Raw genomic sequence first — 25,979 nt, 5'->3', positions numbered from 1 at the left:
GAGAGTGTGGTCATAGTTCAGACCATGGATAGGCAAACTAAGGCCCGGGGGCTGGATCCGGCACAATTGCCTTCTAAAACTGGACCACGGATGATCCGGGAATCAGCATGTTTTTACATGAGTAGAATGTGTGCTTTTATTTAAAATGCATCTCTGGGTTATTTGTGGGGCATAGGAATTCATTCATTCCCCCCTCCAAAAAAATTATAATCTGCCCCCCCCAAAGGTCTGAGGGACAGTGGACTGGCCCCCTGCTGAAAAAGTTTGCTAACCCCTGGTTTAGACCCAGCTTCAGGAACAGACCATGACATTAATAGTAGTTGTACTACAATTAGGGACACTGATTAAAGAACAATATATAATGTACACAATATATGTGAATTATAACTGTGGGGAGCTAATGGACTCCTACAATTTGCATTGTGATTGAGCATAGTGACTGAGTGTTCAAAGCACTTCAAATGTTGTCTTGTAAAGATAACAATAACAATACTATAGTTCTGCAGATGGGAGACTGAGGAGGAGTTGCTAATGAATTCATGGTGGAGGTAGGATTTAAACCTCCTAATTGTAGCTGTCTTAGCTGCTGTGCCACATCAGTCCTCTCTCCCCAAAAGGCATGTAGCTCCAGTTTTCTAAAAAAACAATAATAATTCTAACATGGCATCATCGTTTAGGCCTTTTTCATACTGTGCACTAATAAGTACAATAATTATGTCTTTTGCATTTTATTATGAGATTGACAAATAGGAGAATGCACAGAGCCTCAGGTCTATCCCAGATGTTCACAGCTGCAGTCTTCAATGAGATTTAGGAATTTGGCATTATTGTGACAATTGCTTCAAGTACTAAATGTCACCAACAGAGCATGGAACTATTCATAAATGACATCAGTGTTGCAAAAACATAAGCAAACGCCAACAGTAAAGTTGCAAAGCATTGTGCTTGGCACTCGTATTGTTCATCCATGCTTGTGTAGTCATTATCCATGAATTGGCTTGCACCTTAGATGCAGGGTTGTAAGGAGTTACAGAACTATACGGCAACAGTACTCTCCCAGCTTGTGACCCCCTGCAACCAGCATTCAGAGACTGAACGTTTGTGCAATGTAAGTGTTTAGCATGTTTAAGGAGACATAACAGACCAGCTCATAACTGAGGCTGAAAAACTGCATTAATAAGAATAGTGTAATTATTGCTTTTCAAAAAGTGTGACACTCAGTTGGATCCCCATCGCATGTGTATTGTTATGAGTTTGGGGCTCAGTCCGGATGATACCTTGGATCCCTCCCAGTCCTTTGGATCCTGAATCTGTGCGGGTAGAATGTGTAAGGGGAACTTGCCAACCAGTTCCTTTATCAAGGTAATGGCTTTGGCTGGCTAGTTAAGTACCATGATTTTAACATATCTGTGTGCCATAGAAAAAACAAACAGATGGGCCTTTCCCTCACCCATCTGGAGCCAGAATTGTTGTGGGTATGAGCTAGAAGCTGGGAGACACAGAGACATGTCTTGCTTTGTGCTGAATCCAAAGCTGGACTTAGGGTTCCCCTGGAAACTGAGAGGGGAAGCAAGATCTTTTGGAGTGTTAATGCTGTGAGACTCTCCAGCCTCATGCCCAGATTGCATATAAATAAAATTATATTTCCTAAAGACACCACACATTCATAAAGACACACATTCATTTCAAGGAAGCCAAATCCTTGCTAAAGCAAAGACACCCCTAGACTCTCTCACTTCTTGGAGACTGGGGTGGTGTGTAATAGTAAAAATTCAGCTTTGCCGTTTTGATGGTGCCAGCACCTTGCTGTCCTGTCATCATATATTTTGCATAGTTTCACATGCTACTGAGTTTCCATTCTGATACAATGACCAGTTTATCAGAGCAATGAGTACAAAGTATCTGAAATCACAGTGAGGGGCAATGTATACAAATTCAGAAATACAGTGGTACCTCGCAAGACGAAAAATGCGCAAGACGAAAGAGTTTTCCATTTTTTGAGTCGTTCCGCAAGACTAATTTCCCTATGGGCTTGCTTCGCAAGACGAAACGTCTTGCGAGTTCTTGTGAGTTTGTTTCCTTTTTCTTAAAGCCGCTAAGCCGTTAATAGCTGCTAAGCCGCTAATAGCCGTGCTTCGCAAGACGAAAAAACCGCAAGACGAAGAGACTCGCGGAATGGATTAATTTCGTCTTGCGAGGCACCACTGTACAATGTTTTTCAAATTAGGAAAACAGACTCCCATGCTACTAAGAAATGACTAGGCCCTAGGTCAGAAGGTTGGAGGGACATAGCAAGCTGGTGGAGAAGGGAATTAGTCTATTACTGCTGCCGTCACTGCCGATTAGTTGGCAACATTACCCAGCTTGCATGGTGTAGGCAGGCTGCCTTCACACGACTGAAGTAGCTTTGATTGACAGCAGTAAACAGCATTAATGTTTCAAGAATTAGGAAATGATGCTTAGAATCAGTGAGAGTCATTGCGACCAGCAGAAAGACTAGCCGAGCTCATCTTGAATTTTTCTCAGTCCTTGAATTCTCAGTCCTTGAATTTTTCATGTGCTTTTAGGAGGAACAAGTGGGGGTGGGGTCAGGGGAGTAGACTAGCAACACAGCAGTGGGGGCTTGGAAGCAAAACCTTTTGCATTCCACTGCCCTTTATTGGCCTTCTCTCTATGTTTCCCTCTTTGAATCAGGCGTGGATTTTCTTCTTCTTCTTTCCCCCTAGCAAGGGCTGTTGGCCTATAGAAAAAGTAAGTGGGGACCACAACTGATGGTGGGTAGAGCGGGAAACAAAAGTGGGCAGACTTCACAACAGTGCAGGATTGTATAGCACAATCTTTCTCATTGCCTTCATATTTACAGGCCATATAAAATCAGCCTTATGGCTACAGGTTCCCCACACCAGCTTTACAGCTCCCCCTCCCTGTATATTATATTTTAGTCTTTAAGACAGCAATGGGGAATCTGTGTCCCATGCAACTAAGTAAGCCCATTGGGCCTCCTCATTTGGCCCAGTCCGTTAACCTGTCCCATCACTGGAAGCTGGTGGGGTGCATGGGTGGAGCCTATGAGGTCACATGAGTAGAGCCTAGGAGGTGGTTCCTTGTGAGGTCCCCTTGCAAATTGATAGTGGGCACTTAAACCACACAGTTGTGCAAATGCTTAGCACCCAAGTGTCTAACCTTGGTTCAGAAGGTGTCCCTGTTCACACACTTGCTTCTCTGCAATCATATCTGTGGAACACCAGCTGGAGGAAAAGCATTTGAGGAAATCTAAGTATCACGTCTCCTCTCACAGTTCCCCCCCTTGAAAATCACCCTCTGCTTTTGCAACTTTGTGACTGTATGTCTGACACCTAGGATTCTGTCAAACATATTGTTGCCACCTCAAATCTTCAGTCTTATACCACTTTTCAAGCAAAGTCTGCTAGAGTCTGTATATTGTATGAAAAGCAAACAAGGCTCTTTACAGTGACAACTGGTGATCACGGTTCTGCAGAAAACAGCATGCCTAGAAACAAATTTGGCATCATATGTTTAATGGAAGGCAAATGCTGGAGGTAATGGAATATTAGTACTCCCACTGTTGTTCCAGTTACTAACAAAGACAGTGTGTGTAGAGAAAAACAAAAGCAATAGTAGTGCATATTATATTTTTGTTGTTGTTTAAAAAATTGTATACCACTTGTTTTCTAGCTGGAATGCACTTTTGCAGTCTAGCTGTTCGTTATGTCAGGTTTAGATTTCCATCTATTCCACAGACTTTTAGTTGCATGTGCCATCATTTTATTCAGCTTTTAACCTAAGAACTCTGCTGGCTCTGAATCTGTGAGAAACCAAGAGATCAGTTCCAGCTCAGTTCCAGCAAAGAATCTGGTAATTTTAAATTAGTGTGTGCGATTGAGGCCCCATGTACATCCTTCCCTGTCACCCAACATGGTTCCAGGTTCTTTTTATGCAAAACAGCAGATTTTGCAGAGCAGCTCAAATATGGATTTTTTTGGAAAAGAAAATTAAATACATTACAACATTTGTGGATTCCAGTTAGATAAAAATCAAAGAAAATGGAACTCACTGTTCCAAAAAGGAGTAGAAAGTTGTGTTAAGTTTGGGTTGTTTTTTTTAAGAATTCATTTACAGTGCATGCCACGTTGAATCCCAGCTTGGGAGAAAGGTGGGACAGAAATATATTAAATAATGATAATCATGTTTACTTGGAAATAAGTGCCATTGAGCTCAATGGAGCTTACTCCCAGATAAGTGGGGCTAGGCTTGAAAGCTTTGTTGCGAAAGTCAGAGACTGCTTTAAAAATAAAAGCCACCTCCTTCTCTAGCCAGCGCACTCCCCAGATTACAATATAAGCATATCCAGTCTCCAGAATTAAATATTGTGTTCTGTTGCCCCCATCTCTCACAAGCAATAGAATAAGCAAAGAAAAACACATCTCTCCCCTCTAAGCCAGCTCCCTTCCTTATACAAGCCAGTTCACAATTATCACTCTTTATGTCTCTTCCCCAGCCAAGGACAAAACACTCCCTGATGTAGATGAACAATTTCTTCTCCCCCCTTTACAACAGAAAACAAGCTGTTGCACGAGGGACCCCAACCTTTTAAAACAAAAGAAAGACCTTCAGGAACCAAGAAAGAAATGATTTTTCTTTTTTTGCCTCTTTGCCTGCACTGAGGAAAGTAACTTGGCTGGGCTGGTACTAATGCCTTGCTTTCTCACAAAATAAATGTATTTAAATAAAGAAAGCTGAAGCAAAACCTAGCGCACCCTCTCACAAAAAAGGCGCATTCATCCTGCTGTTCGAGGAAAAAATGTGTACCAACAGGGAAGAACAAACAACCACATGGTGGCTTAGGAGGGCAGTCACAAAGCTCTACGCACATCACAGTCCATGTCTGGTGCCTCAGGGCCAGGCTCCTGCAAGAGAAAACATGAGATGGTTGCTTGTGTTTAACTGCTCCCTCTACTTGGGAGGCAGGGGTTGAAGTCTATTGCTAGTTTTTTAAATGGCTGGCTAGGCAGAGAAGATGGACGAAAGCCTCTCAGTAACTGGAACTGTATTGATGTTATTGCGTGTGTCAGAAGAAAGACTGGACCATGTTTTTGGAGGTTTGAGGGTGTCCCCACCCCAAAACTACACAGGATTACATCCCACTTTGCCCATAAGAGGGGCCTCGTCTGCATATGATGTCAGGCACAGGAAAGGCAAAACTGTAGGGCTAAGTTGAAAAGGAAGAATTGAGAATACACTCTAAACATGTTAACCCTTCTTCCTTTCTAGTCACATTCATCTTTTTTATGTCCCATGGAGGACCTTACGGTCTTCAAACAAAAACATATTGGAGGTCCCAGGCCACAGGGAGGTTAGGCTGGCCTCAACCAGAGCCAGGGCTTTTTCGGCTGTGGCCCCGATCTGGTGGAACGCCCTGTCACAAGAGACTAGGGCCCTGAGGGACTTGACATCTTTCCGCAGGGCCTGCAAAACAGAGCTGTTCCACCAGGCCTTTGGCCAAGGCACAGTCTCACCCCCTCCTTTGGTAATCCTCATAGAACTCTAGCCCAATGGTTGCCATTAATTTGATTCTGAACTAATTTTAGAATGAATTGATTTTAGAATGTGTTTTAATTAATTGATTCTGATTTTATGTAAACTGTTACTTTTACTGTTGTTAGCTGCTCTGAGCCCGGCTTTGGCTGCGGAGGGTGGGATATAAATATATTATTATTATTATTATTCAGTTTGGCACCTTTTCTTGTCACTGGACTGTGACAGAAAAGGTGCCTGATTCAAAAGGTGCTAAATTACAGTTGGAAAAGAAGAGTATATCAAGGTGGGGGGTATGAAGCTTTTCTTCCTGTTTGGATACAAGCAGGTGATGTCCCTCACTTTAAGGGTCCTCTATAGGGGATTTTACTGGGACGTGGGTGGCGCTGTGGTCTAACCCACAGAGCCCAGGGCTTGCTGATCCGAAGGTTGGCGGTTCAAACCCCCACGATGGGGTGAGCTCCTGTTGTTCGATCCCAGCTCCTGCCAACCTAGCAGTTCGAAAGCATGTCAAAGTGCAAGTAGATAAATAGGTACCGCTCCAGCGGGAAGGTAAACGGTGTTTCCGTGCGCTGCTCAGGTTCGCCAGAAGCAGTTTAGTCATGCTGGCCACATGACCTGGAAGCTGTCCACTGGCTCCCTCGGCCAGTAAAGTGAGATGAGCACCGCAACCCCAGAGTAGTCTGCAACTGGACCTAACGGTCAGGGGTCCCTTTACCTTTTACCTATAGGGGATTTTACAGAACTTGCCTTCACAGTGGCTTGGTTAAAGTGTAACACCAAACTATGGTTTGGTGCTTTGTGAAGAGTCATTCCCTCATTACTTCTCTTGCGCGCTCCAGTTTAATCTGTCACTTTGAACTAGGGGGCAAAGTGTAACTTGCCTAGTTTAGATGTAATGGCAAATGATGGTTTGTGCTAACCATCATTTCCCCCAAACCATGATTGCAAACCCAGTTCAAACTACTAAACTAGAATTGAGAAGAAAAATTGGGGCACACATAAGCACTGTGCTTGTTAATGTAATACCAAATCATGTTTTGGTGTTGTGTCTGAAAAAAAACCCCATGAGAGAGAACAAAGCCTATTTTTTAATCATCATGTATGGAATATAGTACTGTCTCAGTTGCTATGCAGTGAAAAATGTTGGAGAGAAAAAAGCAGCTTTATTCTTAAAAATCAAAACCTGGTATCTTATTAGTCTCTTTGTACTTGAAGACATCTTCTTTCAGTGATTCCACAGCTGATGCTTCTCAGAGGAACTAAATATTATTCTCAGCAACTGTAGCTGAAAGGGTGCTTGTGCCTTTTACCCCCAAGAGATAATCCCCCAAAGTGCCTTAAATACTGCAGCCATTTATAAAAGCAAATGCCTCTGGTGTGTTTATGCATATCTAAGATGATCTGAAGGCAATTTAGGCTTTGAGAGAAGTGAATTGACTGTCAAAATCAAAGTTGTCTTTGAAATAAGCTGCTGCTTATCTCTGTTTACTATATTGGGGGAAAGCTTAAATTGTATTTCTATGGTTGATTTCAAATGTCCGCTACGGTAATTGCTATGAGCAGTGTATATCACAATGTTTAGCTGGTGATCTAGCATGAGGTTGAACACCAGATATTGCCCAGCCCTACATATAAGCCTGATGGCACAGCCTGTCTCTATTTTTGATGCCTTTGTTTGATGCTAGGGACTTTGGGAAACTATTATTGTCTGAAAAGCAGGATAAAGGCATGGTAAATAAATCTGTGAAGAATTCATAGCATTTTCCTGTGAACAACAAGAATAATCGTTGGCATCTGTCTGTTTCTCAGGAAGAGTGCACCTGATAGTTTGGGTCAAACCGTCAGAGAGTTACAGTGCCTGCTGTGGCTGTATGGGACCAATATGGGAGAGTCATGCTTTATTGCAAGTGGGGTAGATGAAGGTGTCCAGTTTTGCTGCTACAAGCGTACGATGGTCACTGCTGCATACGCATGACCTGACTGTTTGTCTCCAGTCACTGTGATCATCTGCAAGGAGTTCCCATACAGTGGGGTAAATGTTGCCAGCCATCATGCCATGTTTGAAGATGTCTTTGCAATGCAGTGTTCGTGTGCCAACAGGCCTAGTGCCTGAAGCCAGTTCCCCACAGAGTATATCCTTGGGGATCCGCTGAGTAGAAGTGTGTACATACTGGGAATCTGGGCTTGGGAGAGCACGTCTTTATTTTAGATTCTATCATGCCATTTGATACCCAAAATCTTCCTGATACAATATATATGGAAGGTGTTGAGGTGTTGCTCCTGGCAATTGTAGGTTGCCAACAACTCACTTCCATAAAGCAGCGTGCTCAACACACAAGCCAGGTAGAGCTTCATCTTGGTATTGGATGTTAGAATCACATTCTCCCATACCCTTTTGGAGAGGTGAGCCATTGCCGTTGCTGCCTTGCCAATACATCTGTCCAGTTCAGCATCAGTGGAAAGGTTGGTGGCTATGGTGGAGGCCAGGTAGACAAAAATGTCTTCCACCTCAAGCATGTGGTCACCTGTTCTCATGCATGGAGTGCTGGCAATGTTGTGACTGAAGATAATGGTCTTCATCAGGTTGATGGTGAGGCTGAGCTCCATGCAGGCTTAGGAAAAATGGTTGATAATACTATGCCAGTTCCACAGACTGAAGTAGTTGAGTGGGCATATAAGTGATCTCACAGGTAAACTGGATCCAAGTTGTGTACTTGGCCCGGTAGCAAATTGGCAACTAGTGCTGGTCTTTTGCCGTAAGTGCTATTTGCTGATAGGGTCTCCCTCCTGTCAGCAATGGTGCTGTCTATGTCATTGTGTTGAAAGGTTTTGCATTAGATAATGTATTTTTAAATGGTTTATACATAATAATAAGTAAAATTTAATCAGGTTTTGATCTGTGGGTTCTGTCTTTTTAATGCAATTTTATTTACTTCTGATGGGGACTTGCTATATACCAGTTACCAATCTTGATTGAAATATCTTTGGGTGATTTGTCTGAGGTTCTCCCCCTCTGCCTAGCTTCATTATTTTATAACAGAATGGCATTGTTAAACGCTTAACGTTTATTGACTTATATTTACAATGGGAGAGTTTAAAAATATGTCATCTACAGATGGTTAATTGGCTCGGCTTGCTCTGAAGTCAGGTGATAAAACAAATGTTGCTCCAGTTACATTTAATGAGCCGTAAATGCCATCCATTACACATCAGATGGGATGGGGGACTAAGTGACTCAGCAAAGTTTAACAGCAAGGGCTTAATGAATTATATCTTTTTACTATCATTAAAGTTTTTCTTGGTTTACAAAAGTACATGCCTTGTCTCTTTTCTCAAGTTGTGCAGTCTTTTCTACAGATCAGTTACATTTGTTATGAGACATTAGTGTTGAGTATAGTATAAGGTCAGGAAGAAGGTTGGGAAGGAGGGGTGGTCGTGAAATTTATATTTTTTGCAGTGTACGTGGGGGGTTTCGCGTCAGCGGCAGGTTCTCGTTCTATTTGCTTGTTATGTTTCTGGTTGGGGGACCAGGATATGGTTGGTTGTCTCTGGTTAGCTGCAGTGGGGTTTGTTTTCCTTTGGGGGTGGAGGACTTGTTGGGTCATGTAAGCCAGATCGATTTGTGTGCTGTTGGTGGGTTCTTGTTGTTGTCTTGTTGGGCTGTATATGTGATAAAGGGGAGCTATATTGGGGTGAGGCATCTTCTTCTATTTGTCCCCGTGTCAGTTTTGTTTTATTGGTTAGCTTTTCTAGTAAGACTGTTTCCCATATGATTTGATACCACTGGTTAATGTTCACCCCTGACAGGTCTCTCCAGTGTCTGGCTATGAGGCTTCTGGCTGATGAGAGTAGGTGGGTTATAAGCTCTGTATAATGTGAGTGGTCATTATGATCTTGGAAGATGTTCAGTAGGGCCAGTTCTGGGGTGAGTTCTAATACCTATTTAGTTATTTTGCATATTTATTGTAGGACTGCTGTCCAGAAGGGTTGGGTTTTGGGGCATTCCCACCACATGTGGAGGCATGTGCCTGTGGATGTGCAGCCACTTCAACATTTTGGTGAGGTTCTTGGGCATATCAGTGCCAGTTTCCATGTTGTTAAGTACCACCTGTAGGTGAGTTTCAGAGTGAGTTCCCTTCTCTTGGCTGAGATGGATTTAAAGGGAGGTTTAGAACACATTCTGAGTAGGTCTTTGGTTTTCCCCTAAAGTTGAACCAAATGCATTTTCTTAAAATGCAAGTCCAGGGAGAAAGTGAAGGAAAGCTAAACCAGAAGCTCATAACAAGGATGCAAAGTTTATCATTAAAGCTGTACTGAGGTAAAATTAATAGTCTTCTTGCTTTTTATTTATTTGGAGTATTTCTACCCTGTCTATTGACCAAAGTTCTTGACTGATAATTAAAATTCATAAGATAGACAATAGTGCAGTGGTCAGGGCTAGACGTACCTGGAAATGCCAGGAATCAAACCTTTTATATGTGAGACATGTGCTCTACTGCTGAATTATGCCAGAGCTGGAGGTGTCACCTCATCTTGCCTGCCTTTATATGCTTTAAAGTTCCATGCTCAGACTACATTTTAAGTATTGTCTTTGTAACTGAATTACCATTTTAAGCCTGTTTGAACAAAGCTACTGTATCTGTTATTCTTCAACAAGTATTCCGAGTGAGTAAATGTTATGTTTACCTTTTAAAATACTTTTTGTGTCATTCTTGTTTTAACGGGGGGAAGGGGGAAATACCGGAAAAAATCCAGTCTGCTTTAAAGCATTCTGTCTAACATAACAGTACTGCTCTGCCCATATCTTTCAATCATAAAATGTTCATAATTATGCAACAGAACAGTCCTTTCAATCAAATCCATTAAAGTACAGTGCTCTGAGCTAGGGATCTTTTTTTCCTTGCAGAAAATGATGGTGGGTTTTGAATTGTACAAACACAAGGGTGAAAACAGATATTTAGAGACAAAGAATCCAAAAGTGTTCTAAGTATAAGCTTGTCATGCTAGCTTTTGTATTTCTTGCTGAGAGGTTATTTTAATTCATGATTTCTGTTGAAAAACACTGCCGGTTTGAAAGCTGTACTTTACTTAAGTTTGGATGCTTGGCTGAAACTGCAGTACTTTGAGCCAGCTTACAATTTTTGTCAAAACAACTTCTATGATAGAGAGACCATAATTCTGTTGCTAGGCAATTTGGGTATCAGAATGCCTTCTCTAATGAAAAAAGGCTAACTTTCTTATTAGATCCTCTGCTACAAAATTGTATGCAACCAAGTGGCCTTTCATGTCTTGTCAGGTTTTTTTGTCTGCATCCTAGAAGCTCAATCATGCTGAATTAGAGAAAAACTGATAATCAAGCTGACTGCATCAGATTGATTACCTCAGAAAGGTGAAGAATGATGTCGCTCCATTGACAGTATGAAGAAGAAGAAAAGATAAAATTGTGGAATGTAGAGTTTGAACTTTTTTGGCGGGGAGGAGAAGTTAAGGCTAATTGTCTCCCTGAGGAAGAGCAGTTGCAGTCCTAGGCATGCTTACTTGGGTGTATAACCCATTGAACCTAATGACGTTCATGTCTGAGTAAGTAAGCATAGGATTACAACTATATATTTGGACCCTGACAGGAGCAAGGACTACTTCATGCTAATAAAACCCTACATCCTTCCTAGTGTTATAAAACTTGAGGCAAAGCACTGAGCCTGCAATATATAATAATTTAGGGATGTGCAATTGAAATGTTCAAGCTGGCTGAAGCACAGAAGGCACTAGAGGAGAAGAATTCTGCAAAGTGGCTGGACTGAAGTGCGCAAAATGTTTTGATATTTATTTTATTAGATTTAGCATCACATTCCACCATGTGCTGCTACTGTCATGCTGACAGGTTCAAACCCATAAAGATGTCTGAGGAAAGAGAAGGGCGGAGGAAATGTGTTAGAAGGATCTTCAGACTTTTTGCATAGCTACTGCACAAAGACAGTTGCATGCAGAAGAAGGAGGAGCCCCGGGAACTCCTTTAGTGACAATAAGAGCAAGTATGAAGTAGCCAAATTTACTTATCTTCATTTCAATAAAATGCCGAGCCAAACTGTAGCATGTGCACACTTTTGCTTTGTGGCTACTGAAAGCTTGGAGGGCTTTAACCAACTTGGGTGGCTTTCAAAGAGGATTAGACAAATTGATGGAGGATAAGGCTATTAATAGCTGCTAGCCACAATGTGGCTGTCCACTGTGAGAGACAGTTTGCCAGTTGATGGGAGAACATCTGGTTGGCTACTTTCTGAAATCCATGGGCATCTGGTTGGTCACTTTGACAGTAGAATGCTTTTTAGATCCATAACTGGGGTTCTTCTGCTTTGTTTGTTCTTATCTCACAATTTTTCCAAAGAGCTGGCCCCAGTAGACATGGTTTTCACTTTCATTTAATCCTCATTGCAACCCTGGGAGATCAATTAGGCTGAAACTCAGTTCATTTGCATTATTTAGTTTAATGGGAAAAGGATGTAATCAATCCAAACTAAGAGGCATGAAGGTAGGGTCCAGGCGCTAATGATAAAAGCTGAGAGAGGGTTTTTTTTTAATTAAAAAAAGTAATGTTGAATTGTTACATCAGCACAGTAGAAAAAAGGAAACCAGTTATTTTTCCATAAAATTTACACACCGCTTGATTGATGTTTTTTACAAAGTGGTTTGCAAAAGATAAAACAGAAAAATCAAAAGAAATTAAAAAAATTACAATTTATGTAAATACCTGAAAAGAGGGGGAGGAAGAGGAACATTAGGATGTTAATTTTTGTCCTCCTTGTGAAACACTTGCTTTAGATCATAATAAACCATATACCCACTCCTCCCCTTCGTGTGTCCTTATCCTCAACTGTGGTGTTTACTTATTTTATTCACCTTATATACTTTCCTTACGCAAAAATACTAGAGTGGTTTACAGTTTAAAAATTTAAAATAAACTGATGTAGTCCAGATGGAGAAGAAAGCCCTAAATACAGGCTCATAAGCCTCATTGCGCCATGCTGCTAATCCGCATAGTTGAGAGAAAAACAATGCGAAAAGGAATCCTGCTCACCTTCTATTCTCCCAAGTGCAGTGCTCAGGGCACACTTAGAATCCCAATTAGCATTCCATTTTTGTGTGCAAAAGCACCCCCTCCCCCACTGCTTGATGTTAAAGGTCTGACCCAGAGGTCCACCCCTTCAATGGCTCCCTTTGACTCACTTTGACTCCCTCAGCTCAATCCTGCAGGCAGTGGTCTGGTGGTAGACAGCTGAGCCGGACTCTGCCGCCTTTGGGAATTTGTTACTGCTCACTCTTGATCCAGAAGTCTACCTTGCACTTGTTTTCTTCTGCCCCACCAGCAAAACGGTGAGGTTGCATAGCCAAACAACTGAAGATTCTTCTCACCATGCTGCACTTCGCCTCCCAGATCAGCAACTTGCAAGCAGTTTTCCCAAGAGCCTGCCCTCTCTTAGGATCTTGCCAGAAAATCCACATTTGTCCATTCCGAACATCACACCGGTCCTTTGTGTTAATGTTTCTGCTTGTTTGTGTGATTTCTGAATAGCGCACTAAACTTTTTTGTGGACCTGAAGTCCAATTTCAGCATGTGATTAACCCTGTCTTGAGTTTTTTTCTTTCTAGTTTTGACAAAATGCTGTTGGCACCCAGAAAAGGAACAAAAGCAAGGTCCTGTAAAAGAACATTGGTAGTTTTGCCAACTAGAGATACAGTGGAGCTGAGGTTCCCCCATGCATGTATGGAAGAGATCCAGACGTTCTCTGGAGTTCACGCATCTCAATACAAGGGAGATCTTTTGAGTGTCACATTAGAGTAGAAATGGGAGAAAGGGAACTGTGTGTTCCTTGCACCACATGCTTCCCCCCTTTTTTTGCTGTTGTCTTGATCTATTGTGACATCCATCACCAAGGGAAGGTGATGGCCCAAGCAAGATGGAAATTGGCAGGCCCAGAGTTCTGGACCAGCCTGTATTGGAAGCTTAAGGAAAAACATTGTCAGGACCTTGGACAAGGGCCAAGGGGCCTGGTTACAGCCACAGTTTGCTTCCTGCAGTTGGAGCGCAAAACGGAAGTTGTCTCAGCACCATTTTAGAGTGGCTGGCAGAGCATTATAATATGGGCTATGTAGTCAAGATGAAAGCCTGCCCCCCCCCGCATCGTATATCCAGTTAAATAGCTGCTGTCCCTTTTCTGCAACTGCCGGCTTCTTTTAGGCAGTGAGGCTACAAAGGGTAGGGCTTCTATAAGGAAAGTTCTTCAGGGGTTTCCTGGTCCTCCAAAAGTCTAGTTTAATCACTGAAGTCTGGCGGCAGTCATGTCTCCTCAGGGTCCAGGGGGCTTCATTTTCAATGTATCCACCGGGGAAGAAACATGGAGTGGATCTGTTTCATTCTCCTTGGAGCTACTATTGTAAAAGGACTCCACATCTGAGGGTTCTTGGCTGTGGCTTTGTAAAATCTATTAAGTGTCTTTAGGATTTCAATGCAAACACAGAACTGCAGCCTTGAAGCTCTTGTGTGTGGAAAACTACCTTACCCTAGTACAATGTAACGAAATATTCTAAGCCTACTTTTCTGCTTTTATTTGTATTAAAGCTTTTTGAATTTCATGTTTTTCTAAATAAAGCTAAGAATGTGCTCTTTAAAAACTAATCTGAGAGTTGTTGCTGGGAATTGTTTAGCACAACGAAGAGCATGTTTTACCCAGTAAAATGAATTCAACATGCTTCGACTGAAAGCTACAGCATTAAAGCTTTTAGCATTTCTTCTGGGTAATATATAAAGGTGGCAAGGCTTTATGTATTTAATTCATGTAAGCTAACTATATTTCATGGAATTTAGCAAGGCTTTCAAAAGAACTGAAGAGCCAGCATTCTGGAAGGCAAATAAAGCTTTGGTAGATTACATTTACGTGATGTTTCTAAAGAATATTTCCATTATTAACCATCAAGACTAAAGTAGAAATGGCTCTCAAACCAGGACTGAAAGTGCTTCTGAAGGACAGCTATACAGAAAGTTTTGTAGATAACCACAAATAGCCCAACTATCATTCCATACAAACAGAGACCCTCTTCTTCTTCCTTCTAGGTCCTTCAACTACATTTGAGTTTAACCTCTTCCATTCCAAGTTGATTCCTGATTCCCTGTTCCTAATTCAACACAGATGAATTCAGAGGCAGCCTGAATAAGGAACTGAATTTTGGGCACCACTCTGCTCTCCGCTTTGACTCATATCTTCCCCACTACCAACCAGCCTGTGCATTCTGAGGTTCTGCCCATAACAGAGACTGGACTGGATGGGTGATGGCGCAATATAGGGCATTCTTGGTAGTGGCCCCCTGCCTATGGAACTCCAAGTGACAGTGTCTGCCACAACCATAGCAATATTCAATACAGGATGAGAAACCAATGACTCTCCATATGATCCTGAACTCCAAACACCCATCATCCCAGCCAAATCATCCATGGCCATTAGCCATACTGACTGAGGCTAATGGGGGGCAGAGTCCAACAAAATCTGCAGGGCCATGGGTTCCCCACAGCCAGTTTAGGGAAAGGTTAAAGTAATTTTTCTTTGGCTATGTGTTTGGCCCATGATGTAATTATTTTTTGGAGTGTGGTCCTACAGATACTATCATTGATAGCAAATCTCTTTGAAGACCGTTCCAAGTTGCAGAGGCATATGACTAAAGGTGGAGCAAGGTTATCATCATCGTCAGAGTTCAAGGTTTAGGAACTGGTTCCACTCACAATCCATGTTGCATTGCTAAAACATTACCTGCTTCAAGAACAAACAAGCAAGAAGTCAACAGAAAGACAATAAGGTTTATAAGCTCATAAGAAAAAGCCTGCTAGATAAGGCCAGAGGTCCACGTGGTCCAGCATTCTATTTCCACTTTGGCCAACCATATACCTATGTGATTCCTATCATGAGTGCAATAGCCTTCTGTAGCTCATATCCTCCTGAAATTGCTATTCAACAGCATATTATCTCTGATTCTGAATAATAGCATTTCAGTACAGTGGTACCTCGGGTAAGTACTTAATTCATTCTGGAGGTCCGTTCTTAACCTGAAGCACCACTTTAGCTAATGGGGCCTCCTGCTGCCGCTGCGCCACTGGAGCACGATTTCTGTTCTCATCCTGAAGCAAAGTTCTTAACCTGAAGCATTATTTTTGGTTTAGTGGAGTCTGTAACCTGAAGCGTATGTAACCCGAGGTACCACTGTACTCTAATAGATCCTCTCAGGGCACTTTGGGTTACAAAATATCCTTCTGGGCACAAGGCACTGAATGAAAATATGCATGTTGCCTCCATGGGTGTATTTTGTTCTGTGGTATAGTATAGATAATGAGACCCTGTTGATGACTTGCTTTGTTTGTTTCAATCCTTTATTAGGTGCTTTTGCTTGCAAGATGGTGCCTTTTGTTCAATCCACTGCAATAGTTACCGAGATTCTTACAATGACCTGCATTGCGGTAGAAAGGCATAATGGGATCGTCCACCCTCTTAAGATGAAATGGCAGTACACCAACCGAAGAGCATACACAATGCTTGGTAAGGTCCTGGGCAACTTTGGTATTGCACAACACAGCATGTTGCTAGTGATTTCTCACTTTTGATATGTCCACTATAGAGCAGTGGTGAGGAACCTGGGGTACTCCAGATGCTGGACCTGACCTTTGGCCAGGTGGGTTGCAACTGATTTGAGTTGCAGTTCAACAACATCTGGAGGGACCCAGATTACCCACCTCTGCTTTAGAGGGATGCAGCTGCTATAAGAGAAGATTTTTTTAAAAGAATATAAATGAAAAACCCACTTTGTATGCATATAGATTAAAACCCCTCCCTCACTCCAAGCATACATACAGAATCAAATGGAACTAGTCGTTTAATATATTTGTATATGGTTTATACAAAAAAGATCACAATCTTAAAAAATCAAGTTGATAAAAAGCCCAAGAAGAAACTGGAGCAATAACAACACAATGATAATGGTGAAATGCAAAAACAAATGGGTTCATTGCTTGACTGAAAGCCAAGAGAGAGGGAGCCAACTGGGCTTTCTTATGGAAGGGCCTTCCATAAAATGGTGTTGAGAAGGTCCTGCCTTGTGTCATACCCAGATAATGCTCTGAAGGAAAAGGAACAGGGAACAGCCTGTAATGGGGAGACAGACTAATGGGAGGAAATGCAACTTCACATGGACCCTGCTAAAGCTCTAGTAATATTTTATAAACGGGCCCAGTGAAAAAAACTCTTTCGGTAAGCTACATTTTTGCAGCCTCTTCAGCTAATGTTCGCTATAAAAATGACCTAGTCCCATCTGATTCCCAACGTAAGATTGCTTTCTCTCCCCCTCCCTGCCTCTCTCTCTGCCGCTTTGTCTGTTGGAGGTGATAAACCCGTAGGAGGACAAAAGTGTTTTGTTGATGCATTAAAATAACCGTTTTGTTTGTGCACGAGCTGTACTAGGACTTCTTCCTTCCTGAAACCCTCATGACCTGACTTCCATATGCGCAGAATGATTGAAAAAGCACTCACAGTGCATCCTTTGAAACAAGATAGTTGGCAGAATGCCTCGAGAGCCTCTGTTGTATCCAACATACGAGATTTACCCTAGAAGCCCATATGCATGCTTTGTGGGCTGATACCTTTCAGAACAAAACTGAATGTGACTCTGTCTCAATACTCACTGACTGGGGTTGGAGAAGAGTCCCAGATTCACTCAGGCGTTGGCATTGTTGGGTAACTGCTGATGCCCACACCTCTGCAGGAGCCCTATGCTGAACTCCACAGCTCCTGGCCCCACTCTCCTTTTTGCAAATGTGGCTTGTTCACCACCCTTCTATGAGCATGTGATTGGTGACAACCGTGAGAAGATGGAGAAGTGTCCTCTCCTTTTCTTAGGTTCTCTCTCTGAGCAGTTGTGGGGATTGCTCCAGAAAAAGAAGGCAGCTGAAAGGGCAGAGGTGGCAAGTCTAATCAGAGAGGGCACCTACTGAGTGCATCTCACCTAAGCCCCCTGGCAAACCTGGAGATGGCACTGAATTCACTTTCAAATTTCTCCCTTTCCAGTATTGGTCCATTTTGTGATTTGGACATGTAAAATTCCATATAAGATAAAGGTAAAGGAGCCCTGGATGGTTAAGTCCAGTCAAAGGCAACTATGGGGTGTGGCACTCATCTCACTTTCAGGTCGAGGTGACTTTTGTCCACAGACAGCTTTCCATGTCATGTGGCCAGCATGACTAAACCACATGACATATTTATCTGCTTTCACTGGTGTGCTTTCAAACTGCTAGGTTGGTGGGAGCTGGGACAGAGCAAAGGGAGTTCACCCTGTTGTGCAGCTTCGAACAGCTGACCTTCCAATTAGCAAGCCCAAGAGGATCAGTGGTTTAGAACACAGTGTCACCTGCATCCCTTGAAAATATACTTTCTTAAAAACAAAAGAACTTGTAGCTCATTGCTCTGAATTCAGCTCCAGGGCAAAATTCATTTCACAATTAGTCCTAATTCTAACTGCCTTCCTCATGCTTGCTGTAATATCTTGTCCAAATACTCCATATGGTCACATCACCAACTAATATAAAAATGCTAATTGCTCGCTCTAATTTCCTGTTTTTTCTCTTTAAAACAAGCAATTACATCATCACCATCACCATCATTATTGTCATTGTTATTATTATTACTATTTTCAGGCATAGTCTGGCTGTTGGCAGCTATCGTTGGGTCACCCATGTGGCACGTACAGCGCCTGGAGGTATGGGTCTGTTGCATTGTGCAATTATATCTTTATAGGTCAGTTTTACATTGAGTTTCAGCATGAATAAGGCTACTCTTCAGGAGATGAATATTATGCGCTGTAGAAAAATGTACAAAGACAAGTACAGGCTGTGACGGCACAACGGCACTTTCCCGCCTGGCGCCGTTGGGCCTGCCCTCACTTAAATATAATGCACCCACCTCACAGAACACCAGTTCCACCAATTCCTGCAGACTACCCCAGATTATCTTGTGGGGGACTTATGTGAGGGAGAACTTAATGATTTGGAGTCTCAGGCAGGATTTGATCAAATAAACAAGAGAGATTTTATTTAACAAAGGAAGTTTATGGCACAAAGTGGGTAAAACATAGGATACCTCAGATTATAATGTTATTTCACTTCAGTTCTTTCTCAGTTGTTGCACAGCTGTTGCCACTTAGTACTTTGGTTCTTAAACCTGTCAGTACTTCCTGTCAGTTACACACCTGTTAGACAGCCCTACTCCTGAGGTACTCGAAGTAACAGACCCAAGGGATCTCCACACCCCTCTTAACAGGTTTGGGAGTCTTCTCTTTCTGTAGAAGAATCTCTCCCCTCTTGACTGGAATGAGTCCTACATAGACTTTATCCTTACATCTACTTCTCCTGCCTCAGCCTCAGCCTCCCAATGAATTCCTGGCCTTTTACTCTTACAGGACACCACACACTGTCCTTCACCCTAAGCTCAGAGACTTCTTTCTCTAGCTTGTGATATATTCCTCAGAGTGGATGTTTCTACCCAGAACCAACTCTCTCTCCTCTCACTCCCTATCTCCCAACCAACCTCTATCCCAAACTCCCAAAACTGTTTCTCCAAATCCTCTCCTTTTCAACCCCCTCTCCTGGAACCCTGACCAATCAGAGGCTGCCATTCATTAACCGTTTGCTGGCAGGGGAAAAGAAAAAGAAAACACTTGGGGACCCAACCTGCCCAGTGAAACAAACTTTTCCATCACACAGGCATTTAAATAGTGACCTTAGAAATGAGTATGGACCCAAGCAAATAAGGCTTGTTTCTGTTGAAGAACAACTGATTTTAGCAATTGTTAGCTCTCTTGGGAAGTACTGTTTGCATGGTAAACCAATGTGTGATCAGAGCTGTGCTGAGTTGCCCTGTCCAGATATCACACGCACTGACCAGCTCTGCTCCCTGGCATCTCTGTGTACATTGTGGACATCTGAAGCCATGTGTGTGTAGCATTGGTCTTATGTGTGCATTATACTCCTAAATAGGTTGATAAGATAAAGGGACCCCTGACCATTAGGTCCAGTCGTGACCGACTCTGGGGTTGTGGCACTCATCTCGCTTTATTGGCCAGCATGACTAAGCCGCTTCTGGTGAACCAGAGCAGCACACGGAAACGCCGTTTACCTTCTCGCCGGAGCGGTACCTATTCATCTACTTGCACTTTGACGTGCTTTCGAACTGTTAGGTTGGCAGGAGCTGGGACCAAGCAACGGGAGCTCACTCCATCGCGGGGATTCGAACCGCCGACCTTCTGATCGACAAGTCCTAGGCTCTGTGGTTTAACCCACAGCACCACCCGCGTCCCTAAAAAGGTTGATAGTCTGTCCTTATTGTTAGAGCAGAAAATATATACAGTGGTACCTCGGGTTACAGACGCTTCAGGTTACAAACGCTTCAGGTTACAGACTCCACTAACCTGGAAGTAGTACCTCGGGTTAAGTATGAGAACAGAAATTGCATGGTGGCGGCACGGCAGCAGCAGGCCCCATTAGCTAAAGTGGTACCTCAGGTTAAGAACAATTTCAGGTTAAGAACGGACCTCTGGAACGAATTAAGTTCTTAACCAGAGGTACCACTGTATTTACAAAGCAGCTTGTGCAATGAACTTTAAAAAAAAATTTCACTGACCTGCCATTGTGTTTGGGTCAGACACTTGGTTTAAGTCTTTCTGTAGTACCGTAGTTTACTGCTTCTGGCCCTAGATTATAAGTTCAGGGAGTGTTCATGCTGTTCCTTTTTAAAGTTTACCTTGTGTTTTGCCATGGCTTTCCTTGTTGTTTCATGGACCTTGCTGTTTATCCTACAGTAAACAGATGGCAGATATTCATATATTTGATTGTTGTATTTTAAATATGGTTGTGTTTAAAATAGTTGTACAACCCATCCCTGATTTAGCTCAATTAGTTTGATCAGAAATGTGTGTCTGCTGTGTGGGTTGCACATTGCTCTGTGGTAGAACAGTTTTGTGTACAAAATGTCCCAGTTTTGGTCATTGCTCGGCAAATAAGGTTGGGAAAGACGTCTCTGCTTGATATCCTAAAGTGCTAGCCTAAATGACGCAGTGGCCACCCCTGAGTCAGGGCAAGCCAATCTGTACAGGTTTTGCACAGCCAGCACTTAAACCTCTGCTCATATATGATGAAAAATATGCACTTTTTCCTTTCCTTGCCAATAGGCTAGGAGTAAGTTCTCTTTTCTGTACTGAGTGTGACTTCAACTTAATTTGTTTCAGAATAAATATGACTTCCTTTACGATAAAGTGTACGTTTGCTGCCTGGAAGAATGGGCCAGTCCTGTCCACCAGAAGATATATGCGACTTTCATTTTGGCTATTCTCTTCCTGCTCCCAATGATACTGATGCTTTTGCTCTATAGCAAGATTGGTTATGAGCTCTGGATTAAGAAAAGAGTTGGAGATGCTTCTGTTCTGCAAACTATGCATGGGAACGAGATGTCCAAAATAGCAAGGTTTGTATAGTCAGTCTTCAGCATTCAGCATTAAACTCCAAAATGTATGTAACTTTATTTTATTGGAGTCTATAAAGGAAATCCTTGACTCTCCAGCTTTCTTGAATTCTTTGAGAGTGTCAATGATCACCTGTAGACAGAGGTTATCTATCAGACAAGTTATAATTCAGGCCCAAATTAGATGTTACAAACAAATGTTTGTTATGAAGGATCAGAAATGTTTGGCTCAACTCTCCCACTCTGCCCCCCCTTTTTCTATTTTACACACACACCTGGATTATATCATTCTCAGATGGTGGGGGGAGCTATGTTACCTTTCTACCCCATTCAGAATGAAGATCCAGATGTTGAGATCAAAAGATAAACCTAGCAACTTTGCAACCAAAGTTCAGTCCTCAGCAGCGGTATTTGAATGTGTTTTAATGAGTTGTTAATTATTAACCTTAGCATTATGCTTTTAATATTTGTGTTTATTTATATCATGACGTATTATTTATGATGATGAAGTCTGTATGTTTGTTCTTCAAAATCCCAAGCGCCTTTGGAGGAAAGGCGATTTTAAAATATTTTAAGCAAACAAACAAGGGCAGTTCCAGCCCTTCTCCATTAACTTCTCCCCCCAACAGTTGCATGAATGTTACCCCGCAGCTGTGAAAAATTACCAACAAAACAAAGTCCTAACAACAGGTTTTAGGGTTTTTAGAAATTAATGGCTAAAAATAAATCAATCTCAGCACAGGTAATCATTTTATTATTTCTATAGCATTTAGCCCCACTTTTAAAAAAACATTTTTGACGTGGGAGCCACTTCAGTGCAGCTCATTTTGTTTGGGTAACATGGGAAGAGTCTATGCTGTAGTTTCTTCCTGTGCCAATGTTGATCCAGTTTCCACCAAGGGTGGAATCAGGTGTGGGGATTATTGCATTGTTTTTGTGGTTCTAAAGCTCACACTCCCTTTTATATTGCATTATCTGATGGGTTCTCACACTCATATATACAGTATGTGAGAAAATTAATAAAAATGCTTTATATCAGATGAACTGGATAGCTCATTTGGTTAGGGCATGGTGCTAATAATGCCGAGGTTGCAGGTTCGATTCCCGTATGGGACAGCTGCATATCCCTGCATTGCTGTGGGTTGACTAGATGATCCACAGTATCCCTTCCAGTTTTGATTCTATGAACTTGTTTGCAGAACTGTGTACCTTGGTCAAAGCTGCATACCAAAAAATGTTCATATTAGGAGAAATGCTGAAGAATTTCAGTGTTGTTGTTGTTTTAAATTGACAAATTGTTGCAGAAAGGTGGAGCTGAATTTAAGATTGGGAAAATGGGAAACTGAGGGGATGGAAAGTGACAGATCCATCCACCCTTAGCTGCAGGCAAAGGTCTTCCCCAGCACCTACTGCCTGAGAACATTTAGCTGGAGATGTCAACCTGGAGCCTTCTGTAAAGAAAGCATGTGATTTACTACGGAGTTCTGGTCCATCCCTGTCACCTGGATGCCCCCCAAGTCACCAGGAGTCATCTATATATCTGTGCAGAAATTTGCAGTACAAGCTCTCTTTCCTCTTTCAGGAAAAAGAAGCGAGCAATCATCATGATGGTAACTGTTGTGGTTTTATTCACCATCTGCTGGGCTCCTTTTCATGTAATGCACATGATGATAGAATACAGTGAGTAGCTTTTTCTTTTGAAATTGTAGTAGTTGGTTTTGTGATCAAGGTGGCCAGTGAAACCCCACAAAACTCAAAGTTTTTATGGCATGACCATATAAAATGCCCAGCACATATATACAGTGGTACCTCGGGTTACATACGCTTCAAGTTACATATGCTTCAGGTTACAGACTCCGCTAACCCAGAAATATTACCTCAGGTTAAGAACTTTGCTTCAGGATGAGAACAGAAATCGTGCGCTGGTGGCATGGTGGCAGCGGGAGGCCCCATTAGCTAAAGTGGTGCTTCAGGTTAAGAACAGTTTCAGGTTAAGAACGGACCTCCAGAACGAATTAAGTTCTTAACCCGAGGTACCACTGTATTTCACTAAAGGTCTATAGCAGTGGTTCCCAACCTTTTTCGGCCATGCCCCACCTAAGCATCTCTAAAATCCTGATGCCCCCCGCCCATGACATATAATTCTTATTATTCAAAAAATGAACTCCTATTCATGGGGAGGAAGCCTAAAAGGCCATTAACTGTTAATAACTCATTTTTGAATTGCCCCCCCTTAAAAATCAAATTGCCTCCCTATGGGGCATGTGCCCCATCAGTGGCGTAGCGTGGGTGGTCAGCACCCGGGGCAAGGCAAGTAATTTGCGCCCCCTAACCCGTGGATTTGCGCCCCCTAACCCTAACCCCAGATGTTGCGCCCGGTGCGGCCAGCCCCCCTGCACCCCCACGCTACGCCACTGTGCCCCATGTTGGGAACCACAGGTCTGCAGGGACACTGAAAAGAAAGAATTAATCTATCATAATCGGAATAATAATTATAATAATAGTTTATTATTTATACCCCGCCCATCTGCCTGAGTTTGGTTTAAAAAAAGATGCCTTAATACATTTTACCATTTATAAAATTCAGCTACCCAGTACCATTTTGAGGTAGCGACTCTTTGCTTTTTTGTGTTTCATTTAGTCTCCTTCCTACACCTTTCTTTCCTTTGTAGGTTTTTTATATCAGCCATCTCCTTTTATTCTAGTTATCTGAATTGCTTCATGAATGCCTTTCTCCCCCCCCCCCCCGATCTTGAATTATAGTTCACTCTCTCAGCTAAACTTTGTCCTTGAAGTAAATGAACAAACCGTGGCAGTTCATTGTTGTCAAGAATTATGGCACTTGATTTGAAATTGTGAGATATAGATGTTTGAAGGTTTTTTACGCTATTGCTATTGCTATTGATTTTGAAGTGAAAAACATTATATACTCTGATGGAATACAAGTTAAGTGAATGCCAGGGTGCAATGGTATGGGGCTTCATTGTAGAGTCATCTATAGACGTTCTCAGTTGTCAAATGTTCCATAATTCAGAACTGATTGGGATTTTTAGCAAGAGGTCCCCAAAGCTTCTCTTTTGAGGCTTGAGGGTTGGTCTGAAGACTTGGAACTGCCTCATTTTTCCTCAGACCAAAGTTGCCTTGGATTCAGGTAAAAGTAAAGGTAAAGGGACCCCTGACCATTAGGTCCAGTTGTGGCTGACTCTGGGGTTGTGGCGCTCATCTCGCTTTATTGGCTGAGGGAGGCAGCGTACAGCTTCCGGGTCATGTGGCCAGCGTGACTAAGCAACTTCTGGCAAACCAGAGCAGCGCACGGAAACGGCGTTTACCTTCCTGCTGGAGCGGTACCTATTTATCTACTTGCACTTTGACGTGCTTTCGAACTGCTAGGTTGGCAGGAGCAGGGACCGAGCAACAGGAACTCACCCCGTTGCGGGGATTCAAACCGCCAACCTTCTGATTGGCAAGTCCTAGGCTCTGTGGTTTAACCCACAGCGCCACCTGCAGAGCCAACCTGAATATCTCCAAGGTGGGGGCATTCTCACATCCGACTTGTGCCTCATCTGAGGCAAGTTCGCATCTTAGCACTTAATGTATTGTATCATCAAATTACCATGTAATGCTTACCAGCACAAAGCCAGTTCTTAATGGGTGTTTTCTTCTCTCCAGGTAATTTTGAAAGGGAGTATGATGACGTCACCATTAAGATGATCTTCGGCATAGTTCAGATCATTGGATTTTCCAATTCCATTTGCAACCCCATTGTGTACGCCTTTATGAATGAGAACTTCAAGAAAAACTTCCTCGCTGCCCTTTGCTTTTGCATTATAAAGGAAAACCTGTCCCCATCCAAGCGACGTGGAAACTTAGGGATTACAATGAAGCAGCAGAAGGATGAAGGCTGCAGGAGACAACCCAACTCCTCGGGGGAGAACAGAAGAGAAGCATTCAGCGAAGGGAACATTGAAGTAAAACTCTGTGATCAGTCCTTTGCCAAAAGGAATTCCAGAAGGCACCTTGCTTTGTTTACCTCTGAACTCAATGGGCATGCTTCACTGGGACACTAGCATTATGGACATCTCACTGGATCCTTGATACTTGAGAATTCATGCATCATATCCCAGGCCTGGCCAGTCTGAAGGCTTCATGTAAATAGTCAACAAAGCAGGCTTTGGCTCCTTCAGTTGTCAGCTCAAGTTGCTGATCTCAGGGACCATAGAATCACAGAATCCTAGAGTTGGAAGAGACCCTGAGGATCATCTAGTCCAACCCCCTGCAAGGCAGGAGTATGCAGCTGTCTCATATGGGGATCGAACCTGCAACCTTGGCATTATCAGCATCATCCTGTAACCAACTGAGCTAACCATGAGCCCTCTAAGTCTGAATTTGGTGTGTGCCTTTTCATGGCACTAGTCTGGGCCTGACACTGAGCTAAGAACTAATCTAGTTTATTCACTGACCCTTTGAAAATTAGCACCGTATAGGTGTTAATTCCTACTGGACTACGTGATGGTGCAGCATTTTCTTCTTTTCTTCAATTCCTTCTCCTGTTCCTTTGTTACGCTTCCTGGGGACTGGTGTGGAAGCTCTTTCTTTTCTTTTCTTTTCTGTTCTGTTCTGTTCTGTTCTGTTCTGTTCTATCTGTTATTCTCCAATCTAAGAACAACAATCTGCTGAATTGCAAGGCAAATTGCTTTCACTTAGTTAACCTTGAAGATGGCATCCTCACCAATGGTATTTGAGGATTATTTATGTGCATTTGAAACAGACAATTGTAAACAAATTGCACTATTTGATTTTGCCTAAAATTGAAGGATCTTCACAGCAGTGCAGTGGTTTCATGCTCTGTTTTGTTACTTGTTACTAGTGTTCTCT

At 42.5% G+C, this 25,979-nt stretch overlaps 1 protein-coding gene across 1 annotated transcript in view; it reads left to right on the top strand.

Moving 5' to 3' along the window:
* The window catches only part of QRFPR (pyroglutamylated RFamide peptide receptor), a 28,786-nt gene extending 3,084 nt beyond the window's left edge, over window positions 1–25,702 (top strand). The window contains exons 2-6 of the mRNA XM_083460347.1: window positions 15,981–16,139; window positions 18,287–18,348; window positions 20,872–21,107; window positions 22,687–22,784; window positions 24,774–25,702. Coding sequence (XP_083316473.1) covers window positions 15,981–16,139; window positions 18,287–18,348; window positions 20,872–21,107; window positions 22,687–22,784; window positions 24,774–25,171 — 953 coding nt within the window. The 3' untranslated portion in view covers window positions 25,172–25,702. The remainder of the gene's footprint in view (window positions 1–15,980; window positions 16,140–18,286; window positions 18,349–20,871; window positions 21,108–22,686; window positions 22,785–24,773) is intronic.
* The last annotated feature ends 277 nt before the right edge of the window (window positions 25,703–25,979 follow it).

The sequence above is a fragment of the Podarcis liolepis genome, assembly GCF_965112155.1.
Source record: "Podarcis liolepis genome assembly, chromosome: 9".
Taxonomy (NCBI): Eukaryota; Metazoa; Chordata; class Lepidosauria; order Squamata; family Lacertidae; genus Podarcis; species Podarcis liolepis.
Note: the sequence above shows the minus strand (reverse complement) of the source record. Positions and strands in the feature narration are given on the sequence as shown.